This window comes from Geotrypetes seraphini, chromosome 5 (assembly GCF_902459505.1).
Source record: "Geotrypetes seraphini chromosome 5, aGeoSer1.1, whole genome shotgun sequence".
Lineage (NCBI taxonomy): Eukaryota > Metazoa > Chordata > Amphibia > Gymnophiona > Dermophiidae > Geotrypetes > Geotrypetes seraphini.
In genome coordinates, this window is record NC_047088.1 from 196,074,991 (window position 1) to 196,097,666 (window position 22,676).

General features: G+C 37.5%; 2 protein-coding genes across 6 annotated transcripts in view; one reads left to right on the forward strand and one right to left on the reverse strand.

Annotated features, from left to right (window-relative positions):
* The window catches only part of EVX2 (even-skipped homeobox 2), a 39,164-nt gene extending 17,898 nt beyond the window's left edge, over nt 1-21,266 (forward strand). Inside the window, exons 1-3 of one of the 5 annotated variants that reach the window (XM_033946905.1) lie at nt 17,485-17,920; nt 18,777-19,018; nt 20,322-21,266. In XM_033946905.1, the coding sequence (XP_033802796.1) occupies nt 17,500-17,920; nt 18,777-19,018; nt 20,322-20,936 (1,278 nt within the window). In that variant the 5' untranslated portion in view covers nt 17,485-17,499 and the 3' untranslated portion in view covers nt 20,937-21,266. Of the gene's footprint in view, nt 1-7,094; nt 7,247-7,591; nt 8,726-17,484; nt 17,921-18,767; nt 19,019-20,321 lie in introns of those variants that run through there. The other 4 variants (XM_033946906.1, XR_004539670.1, XR_004539669.1 and 1 more) reach the window with 4 other exon arrangements.
* HOXD13 (homeobox D13) lies at nt 1,865-3,390 on the reverse strand. Its single transcript, XM_033946915.1, has 2 exons — nt 2,784-3,390; nt 1,865-2,146 (listed from the first exon to the last, which is right to left on the reverse strand). The coding sequence occupies exons 1-2, from the start codon at nt 3,388-3,390 to the stop codon at nt 1,896-1,898; spliced, it is 858 nt and encodes a 285-aa protein (XP_033802806.1). The 3' UTR covers nt 1,865-1,895.
* Nucleotides 21,267-22,676: the final 1,410 nt, after the last annotated feature.

Sequence of the window (22,676 nt, forward strand, 5' to 3'; positions counted from 1 at the left end):
AAAACCTTTATAAAATAAAACCTTTATAAAGCCTATGCATTTTGTTTTTTCAAACTGATAACACAATGAGTTTGTGGGGGAGGGAGGGGGGAGTCCCTAAATCTAGGGAAATTGTTTCTACAATATTTGTGACAAGCATGTGAAAATCGCAAGAGGGGCTGCATACAATTACATTTAGATGACACGCACACATCTTTGTTATGTTGAAATGGGACTTGATTGCTTTGCATTTATAATTATTCTACAATAGGGAAAGGAGGCCCAATATTTTTAAAGAAAAGTGCCAAGTAAAACAGCAAACATATTAAAGTTTAGCTGATTTCAAAAGCATTAGGGAATCAGAGAGACTCACTGGGGCCTTTAGTTTAAAAGACTTTCTTCCATTTTGGGTCTACACAGCCAGAGGCACCATTTGTTAGAAAAAGGCTTTAAATCTAGCTTTGCTGTGCTATCCAAAGATGGTTTATCAAGTTTGTAAATAGACTAAACCAACTAAAACTTGGAATTTGCTGTATAGGGTATCATGGTCTTTATTTACCTGGTATAAACATCTTTTCCCATTGCAATTAAGAGAGATAATTTTATTTTAACCATATTACTTTGTTATTCACATCGGCTACCAGATATGCAGGTGTTAATATGCTAAATCTGCATGAACCTTTTCTAAAGTTGTAGATAAAACATGATCCAAGTAACTTTCTGCAATGAATCTGAAATTCTTGATTGAAGGCATTTAATAGAAAGCAAAGGCATTATGTAAAAGAAACAAGAAAATTTTTTTAAAAAATATTTTAATTGCCTATGAATCTTAACATACATCACACAGAAATGCTGAAAATCAAAATATTAGAAAATAAACGCTACAATAAATAATTATGAGCAATAGACCAATTATAATTTGATAGTTTTTTTTTCTCTGCTGTATTATGTGATCGAACAGAAACATACCCAGTTTTTACAATAACTTGCTAAATATATGAATCCCAATGCCTAAAATAAACCACAAGTGTCTACTTTCATTAAGGCTCAGGCATCCATCCGTGCTCACCCTCTGGCCTACTAATTGAATTAAGAGATTAAAACCTCAATCATTTCAATTAGGGTTGGTTTTTTTTCCTATCAAGCCAGGCAATGGGAAAAGAATCCCTTGTATAACTCATACCTATACATTTATAGACATATCCAAACGTATTTTCTCTAGGCATTAAAAATTGTTTTTCTCTTTATGAGAGAGGCACAACAGGAAAGTTCAAAGTTCATTAAAGGACAGTATAAATTTCAAGGCCTTGTCATCTGAAATAATCTTACCTGAAGAAAGCCGCATATCTTCCTTTTCCATAAACTTATGTGATATCTTAAAGCTGCAAATGAATGAAATAAAACTATATAGATAAATGTCTAGGAAACTAAAAAATATAGTATACCTTAGTTCTAAATACTTTTCTGACAGCTGAAAATATTGTATAATATTGACTGCCCTCCTGCCAGTACACCAGGCCTATTCAATTAACCTGGAAGCGAGACTTGCTGCTGTGTAAAAATTCCCATTATATCTGTGTGAATGGCTCCAGAAAAGAAAGTTTATACTAACGACGGAAACAGGAGAGTTTTGAAAACAGATTAGTTGGACTGATACCAGCAAAAATGACATTTCAGCAAAATACTGTTAAAATATGTGGTGTCCTATACTGATAGCACAGGGGGGCAGGGAAATATTTAAACATATTTTAAAAATTAAGAAAGAGGATCCATGGAATAAAGAATAAAATGGCATTTTCACAGAAGAATGGCAGATGAGAGGAGTCTCTAAGTTATTATTATTTAAATACGGGCTCAAGTCTTTAAAAAAAATATTAGGGTTGGTAATCTGAGATCTATAATTTCTTTGTTCCCCATCAAGGAACATTTTCCTTCAGTTTAGATACTATTTTCTTATCCTTTACTCTTCTATTCTGAAACCAAATGGTAACTTGTCTTTCGGACAGGTTTGTGGTAGCAGATATTCTTCGTCTCTTGTCCTTGTTAATGAATTTGTTAATGGCATATTCATTCTCGAGGTCTTTAAGCTGTGGCTTTGTATACGGCACTCTTTTCTTTCTCCCACGCCTGTAGACACACATATCTGGCTGGTTTAGAGCAACTTCTCCTATAGCAAAGGACATCATAGGAAACGTTAGACTAATATTGCAATAATTTGGAATAAAAGACTAGTTCAATTAGAATGCCAGAACAGATTCTGTACCATTTAAAATGAAAATGTAACATAAAGTTTAACTTTTTTTTTCTTTTTTCTAACAGTCCAGATTTTAAGGTTTATATGTAAATGCATATAGAGCAAGATGTTTCAGGGATTATGTTTCTCCATTTCTATTTAAATCGTCAGTCACCAAGTAATCTATGTATGTGAAAAAATCTATCATATACCAACATGAAAAGAAATATAGAAGCATTTGCTATGAGAACACACGTGTTTATTATGGAGAAAGACTGCCAACGTTTTTTCTACCTATGACTATGGAAAAGAGGGCAAGACACTTTCAGGTGCTAAAGACAAGAATGTAACAGATAAAAGGATGTGAACTGCCCTTAAGGTGTCCCTTATAAAGCGAGCTGAATCGATTTCTGCATAGCATAATTTGATCTAAACTTGATCACAAAGAGAAGAAAACATCAAAAGCCCTGCCAAAGTTCGGCATATCAAGACCTTTTGAGAAGAGTTTTCATTTACGTTGGTGTTCCCATCAAATTCGTGTAAAAATAAACGTGCACCACCGTTCTCCTACCTGGAAAGGAGGGTTTCCAAAAATGGGAAGCCTGCGACTGATCTTTGGCACAATAAACCGGACTGTTCCAACCATTAGCCAGAGTCCAGGACTGGTAGCCCTCCATAGAGATGTATGTTTCATGCCTCGGCTCCCCGGAGCTAAACGTGGAGACCATGTCTAGGTAGCCGGGGACATGCTGGTAAGGGTTTGTATAGCCCTGATAGAAAGGGACCTCCTTAGCCCTTGAGGCGCCTTCATTGCTGGGAACGTTCGTGCTGGCCAAGGTGGACACGTCCATGCACTTCTCCACTGGGAAGCCGCCAAGGGGGGCATGCGCGGGAGGCTTGAGGGCATTTTGCTGAACGCCCATGCCATGCGACATGCTGCAGCCGTAGTATCGGTTCCCAAAGTGATAGCCATAGCCAAGCGGCCCGGACACCGCCCCCTCCCTCCCAACCTCAGGTCGCTCCTGGCCCGAATAGCCACAGCCCAGAGCCGAGCGACTGCAGACGGGGGAAGAAGCCGAAGGGCTCCCTAGCAAGTTCCTGCACTGGTGGCCAGAGGAGCCCTCGTCTCGTAAGCCTTCCATCGCCCACGGGCTGTCCTTGTTCATGACCTTGCACATGCCCGCTGGGATTCCCGCGCGGACATGGCCGAAATCGGGATTCCCTGAACTGGGTCAGTTCGTTTGTCGGAACGTTTATAGAAACTAACTTGAAGCTGGGAGGGGAAGGGCAGCGGAGGGGGGTGGACCGTGCCACTTCTGCAGGGCCTGCAGGAGCCGAGGAGCTTGTCATTGGCCTTTCCTTCCCACGTGATCCCCACAGAGCACCCTGACCCCAGCAATCACTCCCAGTGCACTGATCTAGTGGTTTCCGTTCTACATTTCTCGAAAATAAACTCCCATAAGTTATAGCAAACCAGACTTTAAATCGGGCTTTTTGATGCTGATATCTCGCTCAACTGCATAAGAGGTACTCTGAAAGACTTAAAACTCCAATTCGAGAATGGTAGTAGTAGTTCCACATTTTGCATAAAACTGCAATTACCTTTCCAAGTTAAAACAATCAAACAAACATAACACACAAACTATGTTTGATACTACAATTCATTTGGTAGTATAATGGTATTTGGAAGGTATACCAAATTGGAATCGTAGACATAAATATATTAGTGATCATGCTTTGGTATTTTGTATGGATCTAGATTTAGCTGCTATTTAATTCCAGATTGCATTTGAGGCCATGTACAGTTTTCTAGTTAAAGCAACTGTGGTGGGTTGTTTTTTTAAAATTTATTTACATTTCCTATGCATCGATTCTATTCGAAGCAATTTACATTTGTAGGATTATACACGAATTATATCATTCTATGTTTACCTCGGCCATATTAAAAATACTATTACCACATTAAAGTGGTAATAATACACGTTTTAAGAAAATCATATTTTACTATGTCGCTTGGATAACACATGTATTTTATTCTTCTATTTTGTTCACTTGTTTATATATTTTATGTATTTTTAAAGTTCATTAATAAAATACTGAGATAAAAAAATAATATTTGATTAATATAAAGAAACTGGGGATCATTGTTTTTGCCATTTAAGCTGGTATTTATTAAACATATATAAAAAGTGCATTATATCTTGAAGTCCATATAAATTAGACAATATTGTCGTACCAAATATTTTTTTGTAATATATTTAACTACATTAATCTTTTACAATCACCCTCTCTATGTACACATATATTCCTAAAATATATTTTTTAAGAAAAAAAATACATGTCTTGCATTAGAATCATTAAGCAGAGTAGCTTGTGTGGCTATATAGTGCATTGTTAAATATAGAATTAAATCAATTTTATTACTATGCATACCATGCATTTTTGTTTTGCGTGTATGTGCATGTGCATGCATGTCTTAAATTTGACATAGAAATACCTTGATACATTGAAGAAAGTATTTATTCATTCAATTTTCTATACTGTTCTCCTAGGGGAGCTCAGAATAGTTTACAGCTTCCTAAATTCTGAGTGTTATTTTGCTACTGTAGCTGAAAAGAGTGTTCTCTTATTTCTTTAAGTGCCAATCTATGTTTTGACATTATTTCAGATCATTGATTGAACCATAGCCACCTCGTTCTCTTCATAGTATGGCTGAAAACTTTTCAGCACCCCTTCTATTTATCTGTATTTTAACAATGAACTATAGAGCCACACTAGCTAAAAAAAAAAAAAAAAGAAAAGAAAAGAAAATGCTAAAAATGTGACAGAAGCTAATAAACACAACAGATACAAGTTTTAAAGAGAGCATCAATTTATGCTAAGCTTGTTTACAAGGCAAATGAAAAGTTTTTTTGTTTGGCAGATTTATAGTATCCTATACTATCATGTGCTATATGTTTTATTATTATTATTATCTTTATTCTGTTGGTAGTTGATGCAGCATTGCACAGCATATAAATGATCGCCCAATATACTAGAATCATTAAATATTTGTACAAGAGCAACAGATGAGATTGAGTTTCAAAAAGTAATTTATGAATTAATAAATTCTGACCTTTGGTGCGATTTGAATTGATCTATATGCTTCTGGATTTACACCTCCTTAAAATTTGTAAGCAATGGGATGTGTTTGCTTAACAGAGCTGAATCCCACTATAAACGACTGGGTTAAGTCAAAAAGACAAAGTTAGTTCCTAAAAAGCAAGATCAACTAATGAACTGATAGAGGAACTAAAAAATACTTCAAAACACTTTTAACCCTGGACGGTGCTCAGAATCCAAGATGGAAATTAAGAACTCAAAGCGGGGGAGAAACCCCTACCCGAACTCTTATGGATCTATCATTGCACCATGGTTACTGTAAAAGGTTGTTTGAAGCTCTTAATAAATTGATTCTAAATTTTTAATCGTTGATGACTTGCAAAGCTTTAAAGTGACTTCCGGCTATAAATGATTCAAAAATGCTTAACAGAGCTTTCATTTTAAGTCCTAAACTAAGAATGACATTCTTATAGGTTGTGATGATGCCTTTTAGGTTGGAGGACCAACAGAAAAGAAGATCTATATAAGCTTTCCAGATGACATAAGTTATTTTATTCAGATATGAGGGTTCCAAGCAATGAGATTTTTATAGCTTATTACATAATCTATTATTATGCTTATTATAGCTATTTTTTAAATACAATATAAAAATAAATACATTGATCTGTTTTCTTCATGTATTAAAACACATGCAAGCTATAGCTTAATTAAATAAAAAAATTACAGTAAACATATCATTTGTCTACAATATTCTCCAATTACTACCAGGAAGACAATTTTTGTGGGTGTTGTACATGTTTGAGATATGGTACTGGTGACAAGCGGCATGACAAGATGCTTGATTGTAATTAAACAGATTGCCTTAGTAATTTGCAAATTTCAATTATCATCTGGAATTCAGATTATTTAGTCCATTCTGCAATTTGGCAAATTTCAAAAATAGGGTTCAATTTCAGCAACATTGCTTTATATTAAATATTTAAATGCAAAAAATTTAGAGGTTAGTAACAGTTTAAAAATAATTGCTGTAGCTGTATAATTTATGCAATATTATTAAATTTTGAATTATTGTCAATCTCTGATATCTTAGTATGGAAGATAACACTGAATTTATTTATAGTTTCTGGTCTCACAGTTCTAATGTACCTATATCTTTTCTATCGTTTTTGGAAAGTATCAGGAGGTAATTGTATAGTCATGAAAAACAAGTTAGCAGCACTTACAGGAATCGTTTTAATATATTCCAGCTATTTGTATCTCATGCTAAAAAAATGACATACCGAATTTATTACTATTTCATATTGTGCTTTATTTTCCCCCAACTATGTGATATTTAAATGGAAACGTTAAAAATTCTAAGAAGCAGCTTGATGACAGCTATAACAAACAATAATTAATGTAAATAGAAAAGTCTAAAAACTTTGGACAATCACCTCAACTAAAATCGTTGCCTCAATTATAATAGCTATATACGAAATAAAAATTTGATAGGTCACTTATAGCTCGTCCTCAAATGTGCCAATAAACGGATGCTTTTTTTGCCATAAATAATTCACGATCAAGGAATGAAGCATAGACTTACCTAGCAAGTTCCTTTAAAATGTACGAATATTTGGGAACTTTTAATTAATTAAATTATTTAACTTGCATTCTCTTGATACACGAATTTTGCTGTTGAGCGGCTTACTGTACAATCATAGAATACAATAGAAAAGAGCTATGTTAATGACAGCCAACTCCACTGTATAATGTGAATCGATTTATTTTTTTGTGTTTACAGATAACAACAAATGTGTGCGGACACACACACACACAGGCATGCAAATCAATGTGAGGATATTGGCATGCAACCGGCATGAGAATATTCGGACAGTAGAAAATCACTCCCTTTGATCTTTAGAGATGATCTGAATCCATTCTTATTCTACAAATGTGAGTAGTCCATCACATGTAGAATGGATTTATATATCGAAACGCCAGACGTGGGTGGGGGGAAGGAGAGAGATATACTCACACTCTTCAGTTAAACTTTCAATACTTAGGAGGGAGTAGAAAGGCATAAAAATAAACTCTCTCACGCGTCTTATAGTCGTAGTTTGTAAACAAGCAAAAAAAACGGTTAACTTTCAACCGGACTAAATTATCGGATATTCAGTAAAACATAATTCTTTTGAAAGAATCCCAGATTAGTTCTGCAAAAAATAATAATAATAATAATTTTGTGTCTACCTTTTTGGTAAATGGTGAAACTGAAGAAAACTTTATTTTCTTTTTCAGTTTGGAAATAATCTTCCCCAAACCGCGTTCACTTTCGTTTCAGCCTGAAGAACATTTATTTACTCAGTGAAGCTGAAGTGTAATAAATAGGATTACCTCATTCTCCATCAAATCACGATCTTATATTTACATTATTGAGTCAGAGATGTGGAATTCTAGAATGGTAAAGCTTGCATGCAACCAGCATCAGACCTTGCAGGAAAAAGCCAAAACAAACGCGCAAACCCCTCTTCACAGACGCCAAACAATACCTGCAGATTTTCATGCAGAAACGGAGCAGAATTGTATCTCGAATAGCAGTACACAATATATTTCCGGATCCAGAGACTAGTTTGCAGTACATCAGCTTTAACGCTAGATGGCCGTAGTCGTTTTAATCTAGAGAGGATGAGAATCCAAACTGACTGCTTTGGCGAGGGGAGAGGATTTGTGAATTGCCAGGATGTTCAGCATAAGGATGTCTTCAGCTGAGGATATGACACCAATTAAAAACGTGTCTTTCTTTTGGAGAAAAGGGTGAGCATAGACCCAAACACTAACCTAATAAACACTTTTAACTTACAGTTTCAAATGAAAGAAACATCCACCTCCCAAATTTGGTTTCCCTCTTATAAGCCTTGGATGACTCCCTGCACAAAGTAAATAAAACGTGAAGAACTCAAGCCAAGGACAAAGCAACATCGCTTAAGGCACTCTCGTGAGACCCGGTCAATAAACTGAAGCTCTTTTCTGTCTCGTATCTTGTAATTCAGCATTGTTATGTACAGTTAATGATTTGCTAAGCTAATAACCGGGCGTTGTTGATTTCATAGATTCATACAGGTAGAACACGTAACTTCTATTATTATTTGTAGCTGTAAATAAACCAGAGGTTTATGTGAAATTCTAACTTAAGTGCATCTACTGAGTTTTATTACACGCAAGAACAATGATGCTTTACAATTACTTTAAGCACCTGCAGTTGACTGTGGAACAAATATTTAGTCTGAAACCCTAAAAAGTCTTCTCAATAGATGAAAGCTTGTTTCTGATGCAGACCTTGATGTCTTTACACCTATACAAGTTTATTAATTATACCTTGCCAAATTGTATTTATAATGAATATATACTAATTGTAGCGGAATACCAATGGCAGCCGGATCACCAAAAGGTTTTGCTTTTATTAATGCCACTGACAGGTAAAATAAAGCAAAATTATTAAAGTTCTCGGTTTTTCCATTTTTATTTCATAATTAAACAGAAACACATGCAACAGGTTTGAAATGTGTCTTCTATTTAGCCACACCGCTATTATGAAGGCAAGTAAGAAGAGGCACTTTTATGCTGATTCTTTCTGGAAGTCAGTGCAATAATACTTTCCAGACCTTTATCTGACATGGCCCCATTTTAACACTTACAAATTCACATGGCCCTGAAACATGAGAAAAACAAAAAGCAGACCCCACTCACCTCCCCCTTTCTCATCCACTTCCTATTCTCCCCGCCCATACACAAACACACATTTATCTCAAGGGGGTGCTGAAAAGTTCTCAGCCCAACCAACCAACTTCCTAAATTATGAGCGTTATTTTGCCACTGTGGCTGAAAAGAGTGTTATCTTATTTCACTAAGTGCTAATTTGCAGAAACAAAATTTGCTGTTTTCACATTGTTGATTGAACCATATCCAGTCATTCTCAGTTGGGCTGAGAACTTTTCAGAAAACTAGCAAGAACAGCAGAAGCAGTGGGAACAGTCAGCATGGAGCACCCCTACGCATGTTGTTGTGTACCCATAAACCCCAGTACTCTCATGAGTTACCAGTCTAATAGCAAACCCTGACAGCAGGAAGGGCAGGGCCTGTGAACTTTCACTGCCTCACAGCTCCTATGTTGACCACCACTACTAAGCTTAGGTCACAGTGGCAGTCTTTTGGGAGGAGGAGCAACTCTGTTTCCTGACCCCATCCATTGATGATGTGACCCCATTATGAGTCCTGACCCACAGTTTGGGCATCACTACTATTATCCAGCATCATTAGTATAGCACAAACAAGTGAAGAGTGAACCAGGGAGGACTTTTTTTTAAAAAAAATAATGAATATACCCATATTTAAAGGTACACACCCACAGGTACCACTGGGTATAGTGTAGTGCTCTCCAATGCTTGGCCCTAGGGCCACATGCAGCCTCCAAAGTCCTCCATTGTGGCCTTGAAACAGTTAGCTGAAATGTTCTTCAAATCCTGCAAATGCAATCATTTCAATCTTTCCCACTTCATGTAGTAATTGCAAACAATCTCTTAAGAGCGACCAAGATGGTAAAGGAGATGGTACTCCTCTCGTATGAGGAGACTAAAATGGTTAGGGCTCTTCAGCTTGGAAAAGAGATGGCTGAGGGGAGATATGATTGAAGTCTACAAAATCCTGAGTGGAGTAGAACAGGTACAAGTGGATCAATTTTTTGCTCCATCAAAAATTACAAAGACTAGGGGACACTCGATGAAGTTACACAGAAATACTTTTAAAACCATAAGGAGGAAAAAAATTTTCACTCAGAAAATAGTTAAGCTCTGGAACGCATTGCCAGAGAATGTGGTAAGAGCAGATAGCGTAGCTGGTTTTAAGAAAGGTTTGGACAAGTTCCTGGAGGAAAAGTCCATGGTCTGTTATTGAGAAAGACATGGGGGATGCCACTTCTTGCCCTGTATTGCTACACCTTGGGTTTTGGCCAGGTACTAGTGACCTGGATTGGCCACTGTGAGAATGGGCTACTGGGCTTGATTGACCATTGGTCTGACCCAGTAAGGCTATTCTTATGTTCTTAAATATGTTACTCATTTATGGAATTTATGACTGTTGACAATACAAAATAAAGTGAGTTTTTTTTGTTTTTTTTTTAAATGAATGTTTAATCCCCACTCTGAACAAGCAGGTCAAAGTGGTTTACAAAATTATTAGTATGTGTTATTTGTCAACATTTGCTTATTTCTGATCTGAAGAAGGGTTACCTTCGAAAGTTCATCATAAAATGCATTGAGTTAGTCCAATAAAAAGGTATTATCTTATTTCCTTTGTTTTTTGTTTTATTTCTGTATATTACCTTGTAAAATGGACTAACACGGCCACCACTCCATTTCACTATATATAAGTCTGAAACCTTTTGGAGGTCCTCAGAGCTTTCTCGTATTTACACTGCAGCCCTTTTACATGAAAGTTGGAAAGCACTGGTATAGTGCACGCTTGGGTACCCTGAATATCGAGCAAACCCACAGATACCAGCACTGCTTGAACAATCCCAATACTGAGCAGACTCTTTCATTGTCTCCAGGGAGGGATAATTTGTGCTGGGGTTAGCATGCTTATTTATTATGAAAAACTGTCTCTCATGTACATACCTTTATTCTACACACATGAAAATATTAATGGAAGCTGACTCAGGAATAAGATCAAAAGAGGAAAGAATTGGGCAAATAGTTGTTTATACTTTGAAGAATCTAATACAGGTCTTTCAAAACCTGTTGTGGTGAAATCCACCACCAGCAAAGGTGCATGAGATAAATTTGCATATTCTGGATACTCATGCAATTTTATTTGTGCATATTAATGAATTATATTCTGTAAAATCTGATAGGGTCACCAGATTAGGCTTTGGAGGCCTTGTTCTAGTCTAGTGCTTCTGCCTATGTACATTACATGTCCATATAAGGTATTTTAAATGATCTCAAAGTCTGAAAGTAATGACTAAAATAGCACATTGATTGCCCCTAAAGTAAACTCAGTCTTCAGAACACAACTGACAATCCAATTTTTTTCAGGATATCCACAATGACTATTCTTGGGGTAAATTTCCATAAAATGGAGGCAATGTACTATCTTCCTACACATTCATTGTGGATATCCTGGGGAAAAAACAAACCAGGCTGCTTTGAGGGTGTTTCAGTGACTGGGCTAAGAACCTTGGTTTAATGTCTGATATTCACTGACAGTTCTGGAAGGATGTAAAAGGAGTGGTATTCCTCCCCCCCAGGATGTGTCTAATGCACTGTCTCCTAATCCTGTCCTACAGCCTATTGGGTTTTCAGGATTTCCACAGGGAATATGAATTAGATGAATTTGCATATATTGAGCCTCTGATGTATACAATTTGGCCCTGATTCTATAAAGGCTGCCTAAAGTTAGGCATTGATATTGGTGCCTAACTTAATTAATAATAGGTTTAGTCAGTGCTGATATAGGCACTCAACACCTCATAATTGGCTTTAATTAGACATAATTGAAAGGCGACTTGGGGCTAGATTCACTAACCTGCCCAAATCAGAACAATCCGTTTCTGATTCGGGCAGGTCCGATGAATTCAGGAACCTAAAATATGCAGTTGGGGGGGCGATCAGAGGAACGCTCCCATCTGCCTGCACGGACCATGCAGACCCATCTGAGCCGACTTTTTTTTTAAACTTTAAACTTTTGCGAGCCCGTGGATTTAACCCGCTTCGGGTTAAAACCACGGACTTGCACAGGAAGTCGGGGCAGATATGTTTGGGGCCTGACTCTCCTGCTCCTATCTGGCGGCGGCAGCAGCCTCTTCCCTCCTTCCCTTCAGTGTGAGCCCGCGGGTTTAAAACTGGTGCTGCACAGCGGCGTGCAGCCACGCTTTAAAACCTTGGGCTTGCACTGCGGGGAAGGGCGGCAGAGAGCAGGAGAGATCGGGGCAAAGCAGGGTGGCATTCAGCTTGGTTCCACATCCCCACAAGTTCATTGGAAATTTCCAGTGCAGAAAAGGGTGGGAGAGTCGGGGCAGGCAGGGGGTTTGGGACATGCAGGCAGGTGCATTCGGGCTGCAGGAGATTGAGGCTGACAGGTTAGAAAGCAGGGCGGCAGAAGGCAGGGCAGTTGCAAAGGGCTTCAACGACTGGTCCTCAGCAGTCGCTTTTTTTGATTGGCCAGCCCAGTCAGTGTTGCAGGTTTTTGTTTAGTGAATCACATCCCTGCCTACTTTGCATGCCGTTGCCCTCATTTGCATGCACGGATCGGAAGATGGTCGGCAGAGAGGTAAGTGAATCGGGCCGGGATCGCTAAGGAGTCGCAAACCGATCGGTACACGATCGGTTTGCTTTGTGAATCTAGCCCTAAGTTTTATAGAATCGGGGACTGATTCTATAAACGGCATCTAAATTGGTCAGCACCTAAATTATTGCTGCCAGCCTTATGTCAATCACACTTAAGCATCATTTACAGAATTATGGCTAGCGGCACCTGTGTAAGAACTTAGGTGCCTTACATGTAGGCAAGAGTTTTAAAGACCTACATTTCAGGTTCCTATGTTTTTGGAGAATTGCGCTTAGCAGCACCTAAGTCATGCTTTACCCAAAGAAATGCCCACTTAGGTGCTAGGTTAGTCGATAGGCACCAATCTTTTATAGAATCATATAGGTGCCTATTGGCCAATTAATTTTTTGTTGTCGTTGCAATTTTTGCCTCTGTGGTAACTGTCCCGAGGTCTGTAGAGATTTACAGGGCTTTGGGGCTTTTGCCACACAGTTTTGTAAAAGGGAGAGGAGGGAGTTAGGCAGCCTTATATAGAATGAGGGTCTTTGTATCATACACACTCATTGTGGATAACCTGAAAATCCTACTGACTTAAGAGTTCCCTAGGACAGGTTTGAGAAGCTCTGTCCTAATACATTAGATATGTGTACTATGTGCATACTATCTCCACTGTATGCAAATCTGCCTCATTCTTTAGAAATATCCTGAACCCTTTGGAGGCCTCCAGATCTGTAGGTGGAAACCACTGGTGAGTGGCAGTACTGCACTATCCTTGTATTTTATTCAGCTTTCATTTTAATTTCTATTAATATTTGGTTCAAATAAATTCCCTAGAAAGCTATAGACCACTGCACATATAATGGAACAACTAATCTATGCATACCAATATCAGTCAGCTAGTGTGTATTGTAATTAAATATTTATTGTATCTGCAATATCTGTGGTTTAGGGAAAGCAATATGCCCAAGAATGTACTTTAAAGTGCATACAGTCATGTGAAAAAAATTAGGACACCCCATGAAATATTCAGTTCTTTCTTAAGATATGTTCACATATAGATGTAAAATCTTTTTTTTTTTATCTCTGGAAAAGAAAATGATGTAATTGCAGGTAAACAACAAAAACTTTCCTTTACTCTTGATATCCACAAAAATATGTATTCTGAGGAATAAATTAGGACACCCTACACCTTAATAGCTAGTGTTACCTCCTTTGGCTAAAATAACTGCAGTGAGACACTTCTTATAGCCATCTACCAGGCTCTGACATCGGTCTGAGGAAGTTTTGCCCACTCTTCAATGCAGAATTCTTTAAGCTGTGAGATATTTGAGGGGTTTCTTGCATGTACAGCCCATTTCAAATCCCCCCACAGCATCTCAATGGGATTAAGATCAGGGCTTTGACTCGGCCACTCCAGGACTCTCTTAGTTTTCAGCCAGTCCTTAGTGGATTTACTGATATGTAGGTCCCATGATGACATTTTAGGGTTTTTTAAGATGTCTTTTAGCATCTTGCGGTCTGCTCTGGGGGTCAACTTGTTTGGACGGCCAAACCTGGGCATGTTGGCAGTTGTTTGGAAAGTCCTCCGCTTGTACACTGTTTTCCGAACTGTGGAAAAGCTAATGATAAATTCTTTCAAAATCTTTTTAAATCCCTTACCAGACTTATAAGCTGCTACAATCTTCTTTCTGAAGGCCTCAGGCAGCACTTTTGATCTCACCATGGAGTTCACTCTCACCGCAGCAGTCATGAGCACACCAGACTAAGGGCTCCTTTTACTAAGCTGCGATAGCGTTTTTAGCGCATGCAGAATTGCCGTGCATGCTAAACCCATGCTACACGGCTTGAACTAATGCCAGCTCAATGCTGGCGTTAGCGTCTAGTATGTGCGGCAATTCTGCACACGCTAAGCGTGCACTAAAACCGCTATCGCAGCTTAGTATAAGGAGCCCTAAATGTCTGAGGTTTAAGTAGGGCAGATTTCCTTCAAAATACCGAGTAACAATGTTCTAATCATGTGCACCTGATGTGATACACCTGTGTGTGATTTGAGCCACTTTAAGGGGGAGGATATGTGGGGGTGTCCTAATTTATTCCTCAGTTAGAATACACATTTTTGTGGATATCTTTTGTTTCATGAGTAAATCAAAGAAAAGTTTTGTTGTTTACCTGCAATTAAATCACTTTCTTTTCCAGAGATAAATAAAAAAAAGATTTGACATTGATATGTGAACATTTCTTAAGAAAGAACTGAATATTTCATGGGGTGTCCCAATTTTTTTCACAAGACTGTATATTGCAGACATATTGGCCATAACTGCAAGCCTGAAAAACATATCATAATGACAAATAGTATCACATATAATATTGCCTTTTGGGGTTTAGGTTAGAACAACTATTCAATAAGTCACTGGAAGATGTTTTCAGATAGGGTTCTTCTGTTCTTTTGATGTATTAGGAAAATCTTTGAAATATAAACCTCTACTTTGTCTCTTAAACAAACAAGCAAAAATAAACAAACAAAAAAAAAACCCTGAAATAATAAAAGTAATACATGACTGTGCCCAAGAGATCTGGGTGTAACCTGAAGGTCCACAAAAAGAAAGTGTAATTTTTTAAAAAGGCTAAGAAAACAGATGGGGGCGCCAAAGGACAGCAATAAAGGGTTTCCCCCTGTTTTTCCACTTAGAGCTGATTATTTGCTGGTCAAGCTAAACCATATGATTATTCCTGTTTTTAGCATCTCTACATATTTTGCTTCTAGTATTTTGTTCTGCAGAACTCAATCCACTATCGATACATTAGAGCACTAGTTCAGGAAATAAACATAGGATTAGAAACATGACTCAATGTAAATGAAATGCTTGAAGCTATAACAATTAGGTCATAGATATAACTTAAACATAATGTATTCTTTTTACAAAACGGTTAGATTTTTTTTTAGCCCAAAAATCTTTGACATTACCCTTGGATGCTTATCTTAAAAAGTGGAACTCAAATTGTGCACACCGGAATTTTTTTTTTTAATGACTATCTGAAAACGTTTATTAAAGATAATGAAAGTGTACAGTTTATGAAAAAATATGTGGTAATGAATGTCCCATTTATATAATTTATTTATAAACAAAAATTGTGTCTGTAAATTTTGTATTTTACTCTTTTTCACTCTCCAATCTCCCCCCCCCCCATCAAAAGTTATTTTTATTTGCTAAATCTTTGTCAGCGAAATTGCGGTGTTTTTCTTTTTTTTGCATTACCTTTTGTTCAATGTGGTATTATTAAAGTAGCGCCAATCACTATTCTTTAATATTTAAATGTATCACCATGTGATAAATATATATCCATCCTATTTTTCAAAGCATGGAATTTGCTTTTGTGAGGTCTATGGAGACTTCAAAGTTAGGAGATCAACTTCACTGGAAAAAAACATCCTGTAACATTTTGATTAACAGTAGTTATATTTTATAGTTTGTAAACCTCAGATCAAACACACGATGTAAACTTGAAAAAAATATGGGTTGGTAGCATTAAAGAATGTTCCAAGGATAATTACAAGGTAGAGTTACTAAAATGGTTTTTTGCCGTCTCCTTCAGCACTGTTATCAAACATATGATGAACAGGAGACGTTACGATTTAAAACTTGCATAAGATGTAGCTCTATGGAGCTTTGCGACACATCAGAAGACTTTTTTTTTTTCAACACACCAGGAAAAGGTGGACATGTCACTGAACCACAAGTAATTTGTTCTAAGAATAATTCTGACAGATTTTATTTTTAGGTCTTGTAAGCACAATACTTTCATGTTTTATGAATAATGATAGGGGTCGACTTTAATTAAACAAAACCAAAAACAAATATAAAATGGAAAAATGACAACATAACTATCGGAACATGAGTGGTTGATGTTATTAGACAAATGCTAGGAAGAAATTATACTATACTTCCTTTGGGAAATATATTGCCTAACTAGCATTAATCTGTAGAATAATTCAAAGATAATTTACAATGCAATGACAAAAGAAGTGTTGTCAAATAAGAGCAAAAGTGAAAATATATGTACAGATATGCTCTCTTTTATCAAATATTTTTCAAAAATAAACGGCAAACAGATTTTTTTTTCTATTGTGTATATTAGTGCCATAAACATCATTTGATTTTCAATACTTTAAACAAAATACACAACGAACTAATAGCATTTATAATTGCCAGGCGATGTTATCAATATTTTCAGAGCCAAAAATGAAAACAAATTGTACATAACACAGTATTCAAATAAAAGCTTTGTCTACTATTTAAAGTGTAGTTTGGTCTGAGAAAAATGAGAAAGAAGCTGCATCATTAAGACCTAAAAGGCAACAAAACAAAAATCACAGTATAATGATGTTCGTAAATGAAGGGGGAAATGTTGCACGGCTCAATTTATTAATCAGACTGTCAATTTCACCCCAGAGGACAAACCCCAGAACAATTCAAGCAAAATCTGATCATGCTAAGGACAAGCGCTTCTCTCTTCACTTCTTGTCTTTCTCTCTACCTGGATATATTTGTCTGCTCAGAAGCCGCCTTCATTATCCACTGACAGGAGCTTGTATTTATTTGCTTATAAACCTGTTACAATAAATGATTATTCGAACAGCGTCATTCGTACCTTAATGACGAGCACCAGTTTTTGATGAATGACATATCGGGCTAGAAAGGATGTATGGGTCATTTTGACCAGTCATTCCCTCGCTTTGGCATCCCACAATTTTTACGCCTTGCTCAAAAACAGATAATAATATTTAGAGCCACTCACAGGGCTGAATGTGAATTAGCCCGTGCCGCATCTCATCATTAGTAAAGGACCAACCCTGCAACTTTGACATTTTTTATAAAGCTGAGATGATGGAAAGAATAAGAAAAGAGATGATTCTGATGGAAAGGGGACTGCACAGTCCTACAGCTGGCAAAAGGCTTTCGAATTTGTCCGACTCAGCTGGAAATGTGGTGCTAGAGGCCCTGGAAAATGCTCAGCACAGCGCTCGCCTCAGCCCTAGACTAACTTCCGCCTCCCTGCACAGCTCCATAGGGGACATCCCTGGCAAAGGCAAATTCGAAATAGACGCCTTATTCAATATTCCACATCAGAACAGTGAAAGTACGACAGCTTCTGAAATCCCGTCGCCTGAAAACAGGAAGAAGATTAGCCATTATTCCGAAGTTGCTCAAGAGGCAGATATGAACAGTGATGTGGAGGTGGGTTGCTCAGCACTGCGCTCCCCGACCAGCCTAAGCGTCACCCAGCTAAAAGAAAGCAACAAAGGTAAATCTTTCACCACACGATTTATACAAATCACACGTATCCAACGTAGATCTTGACTGCATACGGACATGATTTTTTTTTTTAAACAGCAAAGCAAAGCTTTATTATATTAGCAATTAATAAAAATGATAAACAGAAAGATTAAACGGGGGTTTAAGCTACATTATTGTCCATCTACATACTGAACCATGTACCGATGCAGCTATGGAAGCATTAGGTTACATTTGTTGTTATTAAATATCTGGCGGTAATAATTTGGTATGATTATTTAGCCTCTACTCCAAAATAAATGCAGTAATAATTTTTTAAAAAATGGTAAACTGCACTTATAAAGTTTTAAAGCAAATTAAACAATTATCATTAATGGGACATATCAACTGATCTATTATTTGGTGTTTTTATTGTATTTGATGAAAAGTGCAAATCTACCAAGAGTGAAATATAGAAAAGGAAGACTAATTTATGTTGAAGGGTCATTGTATGGCTGCCTCCAAGCTGTCCTTCCTCCAAAAACGAGAGAACTGTTGATGGATACTGTATCTGTAAAAGCTAACCACTTGACTCAGGCTATATTTAAGATGTACACATTGGTTAAATTACTGTTAAAACATATTTAGCTATTTTGGTGGTTCTTGGTTAAATTATTGCACGTAATGTGCACCTAACAACATCAATATGCTCATATTACCTAAAATGATTTGGTTATGTGGTGTTTAAAAATATTGATTCTATTAAAGCGTACTAATTTGTACCAATGACAGTTAACATTAATTAAACCAGTTCAGAACTATATTGTCACCTTAATGATATCTCTGTATATGTACTTTTTTTTCATTCTCTTGTTTAGGGTACTCAGAAAGCAATTCAGCGGCTAGCACCACCACGTCCTCAGCAGGCTCTGGTTTGGGTAGCTTGAACAGTAGCAACTCTGTAGCCAGCTCTAGCTCTGCGGCCGATCAAGTGCGACGGTACCGGACGGCTTTCACCAGAGAGCAGATCGCTAGGCTGGAGAAAGAGTTCTATCGGGAGAATTATGTCTCTCGGCCAAGGCGGTGCGAGCTCGCAGCCGCCCTCAATCTGCCCGAAACCACCATCAAGGTATAACTTCTCCAGCAATTTCCCTCTCTTTTTACCATTTACTTCCAAAACATATAACAGTTGTTTTTAAAAGGAGAGAACCCCCCCCCCCACGCACCCCTCACCTTAAAAAAAACAACCAAAAACTGGTACCCTTAAAAAAAACCAAAATAACTAGTAGCATGTATCAAAATCCCAAGAAATTTAGAATTTTTATTAAAATTTTAATGAAAACATTTTTTCTGTAATAAGTGCATGTTCATATATGTATGCTTCATTTATAGGCGATTTAATTTATGCTATTAAAGCTAAGTTATGCATTTACCTTCCACACTACACATAATATGCACCTCCCCCAAGAAAAAAAACAAAAAAAAACCCTGATATGTTGGTACAGAATATATCCAAAAATGTTCTTAACTGCAGGGAAAAGGATTTCCACCTTTTAAAGAAGAAAGTATCACAATAAGACCCAGTTTTTTTTATACATGTCCTGTTATCTCTTATGTTGTTGGGTAGGGACACCTCAAAGTAGCATAACATAATTATTCACATTTTTTAAATGCTGAATCGTTTTTTATACTCATTTTAAACACCTGAGAGTTGTAAAATGAATATGTTAATCCAGTGATTGGGATTTTTAATGTGTTTCTAATTATGAGCTGATTTTCAGAGTGAAAAGAACCTCAAAATCATAACCATTGAAACTTCCTTGTGAATATTATTTCTCAGGGTTTGCTTTGTGAGTTGTTGCTGATCTTGGTGTTGTTGTTGCTATTGCTGTTTTTGTTTCATTTAAACCAAATCACATGTATTTTGGAACTATCAGTTTTGATTGTTGGGCTTTCTTGGAGAAATCTAATTTATTGAATAAAGACAGGCATAGGGCTTATTCAGTACTCTTGTAGAGACTGCTCAGGGAGCAAATAAAAAAAAGAAGAAAGAAATATCTCTACAGGACATTATTGTTATTTTGTCTTGAAATGGTAGTCCCATAGTTTTAAAACATAGATTAGGTTGAAAAAGGCCAGAGGCCTATTGAGTTCAAGCTAACTGCAATATCTAGTTTATTTGTTTCTCAAAAAATAAGAACTCGGGATAATAGGATATAGCAGTTAAAGTGAAGGTTGCAGATCATTCTTCATCTGTAACTTCTTCATTTCGGACGGACTCCCACCTTTGCTGAAGTCAATAATTTGGCAAATTTAATCGTCCCCCCCCCCACCCCCACCGACATTACTGATTAATTTAACAAGCACACTGCTCAGACTTCTGATATATTTTCTCTTCCCCCCTCCTTTTTTTTTTTTTTTTCTTACTTCAGGTGTGGTTTCAGAATAGACGGATGAAAGATAAAAGGCAACGTCTAGCTATGTCTTGGCCTCACCCTGCGGATCCAAGCTTCTACACCTACATGATGACGCACGCGGCGGCCACCGGAAGTCTGCCCTATCCATTCCACTCGCACGTGCCTTTGCATTACTATCCCCACATGGGGGTCACGGCTGCTGCAGCCGCGGCTGCAGCCTCGGGAGCAGCAGCTTCGCCCTTTGCAACATCTATCCGCCCTCTGGACACTTTCCGTGCGCTTTCGCACCCTTATTCTCGCCCCGAACTGCTGTGCAGCTTCCGTCATCCGGGCCTTTATCAGTCCCCGGCGGGACTGAACAGTACAGCTGCAGCCTCAGCGGCTGCAGCGGCGGCGGCTGCAGCGGCGGCGGCATCAGCTCCAGCGGCTTCTACACCTTGTTCCTGCCTCAGTTGTCATAGCAACCAGACAGCCTCTGCCTTGGGTTCGAGGAGCGCGACCTCGGATTTCACGTGCACTGCCGCGTCACAAAGGTCGGAGAGCAGTTTTCTACCGTATTCTGCAGCTGTGCTAAGCAAGACGACTGTCACTCCTCCAGATCAGAGAGAGGAGGCGCCCTTAACCAGATAACTGACCCCAGAGGTGGTTTTTTTGTGGGGGTTCGCGGGCACCTATCATGTGTGTGTGTTTTCTGAAAACAACAATAGTAATAATCCAAACAGATCCACTAGTTTTATTTTTGTTCTTATTCCTGCTTTAAGTTTGCTTGAATACATGGGTCTCTAGATTCAAACTAAGATCATTAAATGTATCTGTAAATCAGAGTTAGAAATTCCGATTATTTAAATTAATAAGTCTACTCTGGGTTAAGGACATTATTTCCAATGCATTTGCTTCAGAGTAATAAGATACTGATGTTAGAAATGATTAGAAGGAGGCCAAAAATATCAGAAAGAAAAAGTAGACCATAGGAATTAAACAAAATTCCCTGGAAACTCTAATTTCATAGGTACAGAGTACAAAGCGGGTAAAATTCAGATGTACTTTTAGTAAATTATGAGTACCAGGGGCCGCTGAAAAGTTCTCAGCCCAACCAACAAAGTTGGGACAGTCTCCATCGAGGGCTATATATTTTCAGTCCAGTGATTTTCTACTTTTATCGTTCTATCTGAAATAAATGGAACGAAAAACATGGCCTACGTGTATAGCCCTCGATGGAGACTGCCCCAACTTTGTTGGTTGGGCTGAGAACTTTTCAGCAACCCCTCTAAAGCATTTAGCCCAGCTCCACTTACTGTCTTCATGAGAAGCTCTCTAGAAAATGCTTGAAACTACAGAAGAGATATGTTGAGAAGCATTAGCTTTCCTAACGTTCACACCTGCTAATATGGTATTTAGTTTTATATTTATTTTGCAAAGAAAACACGCATGCTTAGTTTGCTTTTGCATCAAAAAGCCACCGCTGGGTAACTAAGATCTGCTGTACCAAACCATTGCTACTGGAGGGACTTCCCTGAACTTGAGGAAAGGCACATCAAAAACCACCAGTGTTATTGCCATGTCAATTTTGATGCTAATAATGTGCAGATTATGACGAAAATTGCCAATCATGTTCTCTGATGGACCTCCTTTGAATGTGGAATTGGAAAAAAGTTTCCCGCACAGAGACCTGCTGTCAAGTACTAACAACCCGCTAAGGGAAGTCATTAGAAGAGACAGATAAGAGACTGGTACATAAAACATTGTTCTGGGTGCATAGAATGTATGTTATTTAATGCTATATCTGTTACTCGAAGTGATTTCGCAGAAGAAAGCAATGTTCTTATCATCTCAATTGCCAATTTTCATTTTGGTAACTTGGACGTCATGGGTAGACTTTTCTCCGTTAAGGTGATATTCTACACCAGTATGAACAGCCTCATTAAATCAAATTCAGATATTTTCATAATGCTCCCTGCAGAGCCAGTTCACTCTTCACATAATGAGATCTTCAAGAAGAGTAGAAGCCCTCAAATAGCTTGCTGTGGCATGCAAGTCATAGATACATAAAACATCGACATAGGCAGTCTAAATACATGGTATATAACAATTCTATTAGATATCATTAAATACTTAAAAATATTTTTTGTTTACATCACACAAGATTTTTGTTTAGATTTGATTCAAATTTCTGCAAATAAGCTCTAAAGAACATATATTTTGTGCAGTAAATGCAGGAACACCGAAATTAAAAGATGTATCTGAAAGCAATTTTGAAATTCTTAGGGTAGAATGTTGGCATTTTTGCATTCTAATAATTTTTATTTTTTAGAAAACTGTAAAAGAGTAATAAAATAATTGACAGAGAAGCCTAATTTTAATTTTGTAATA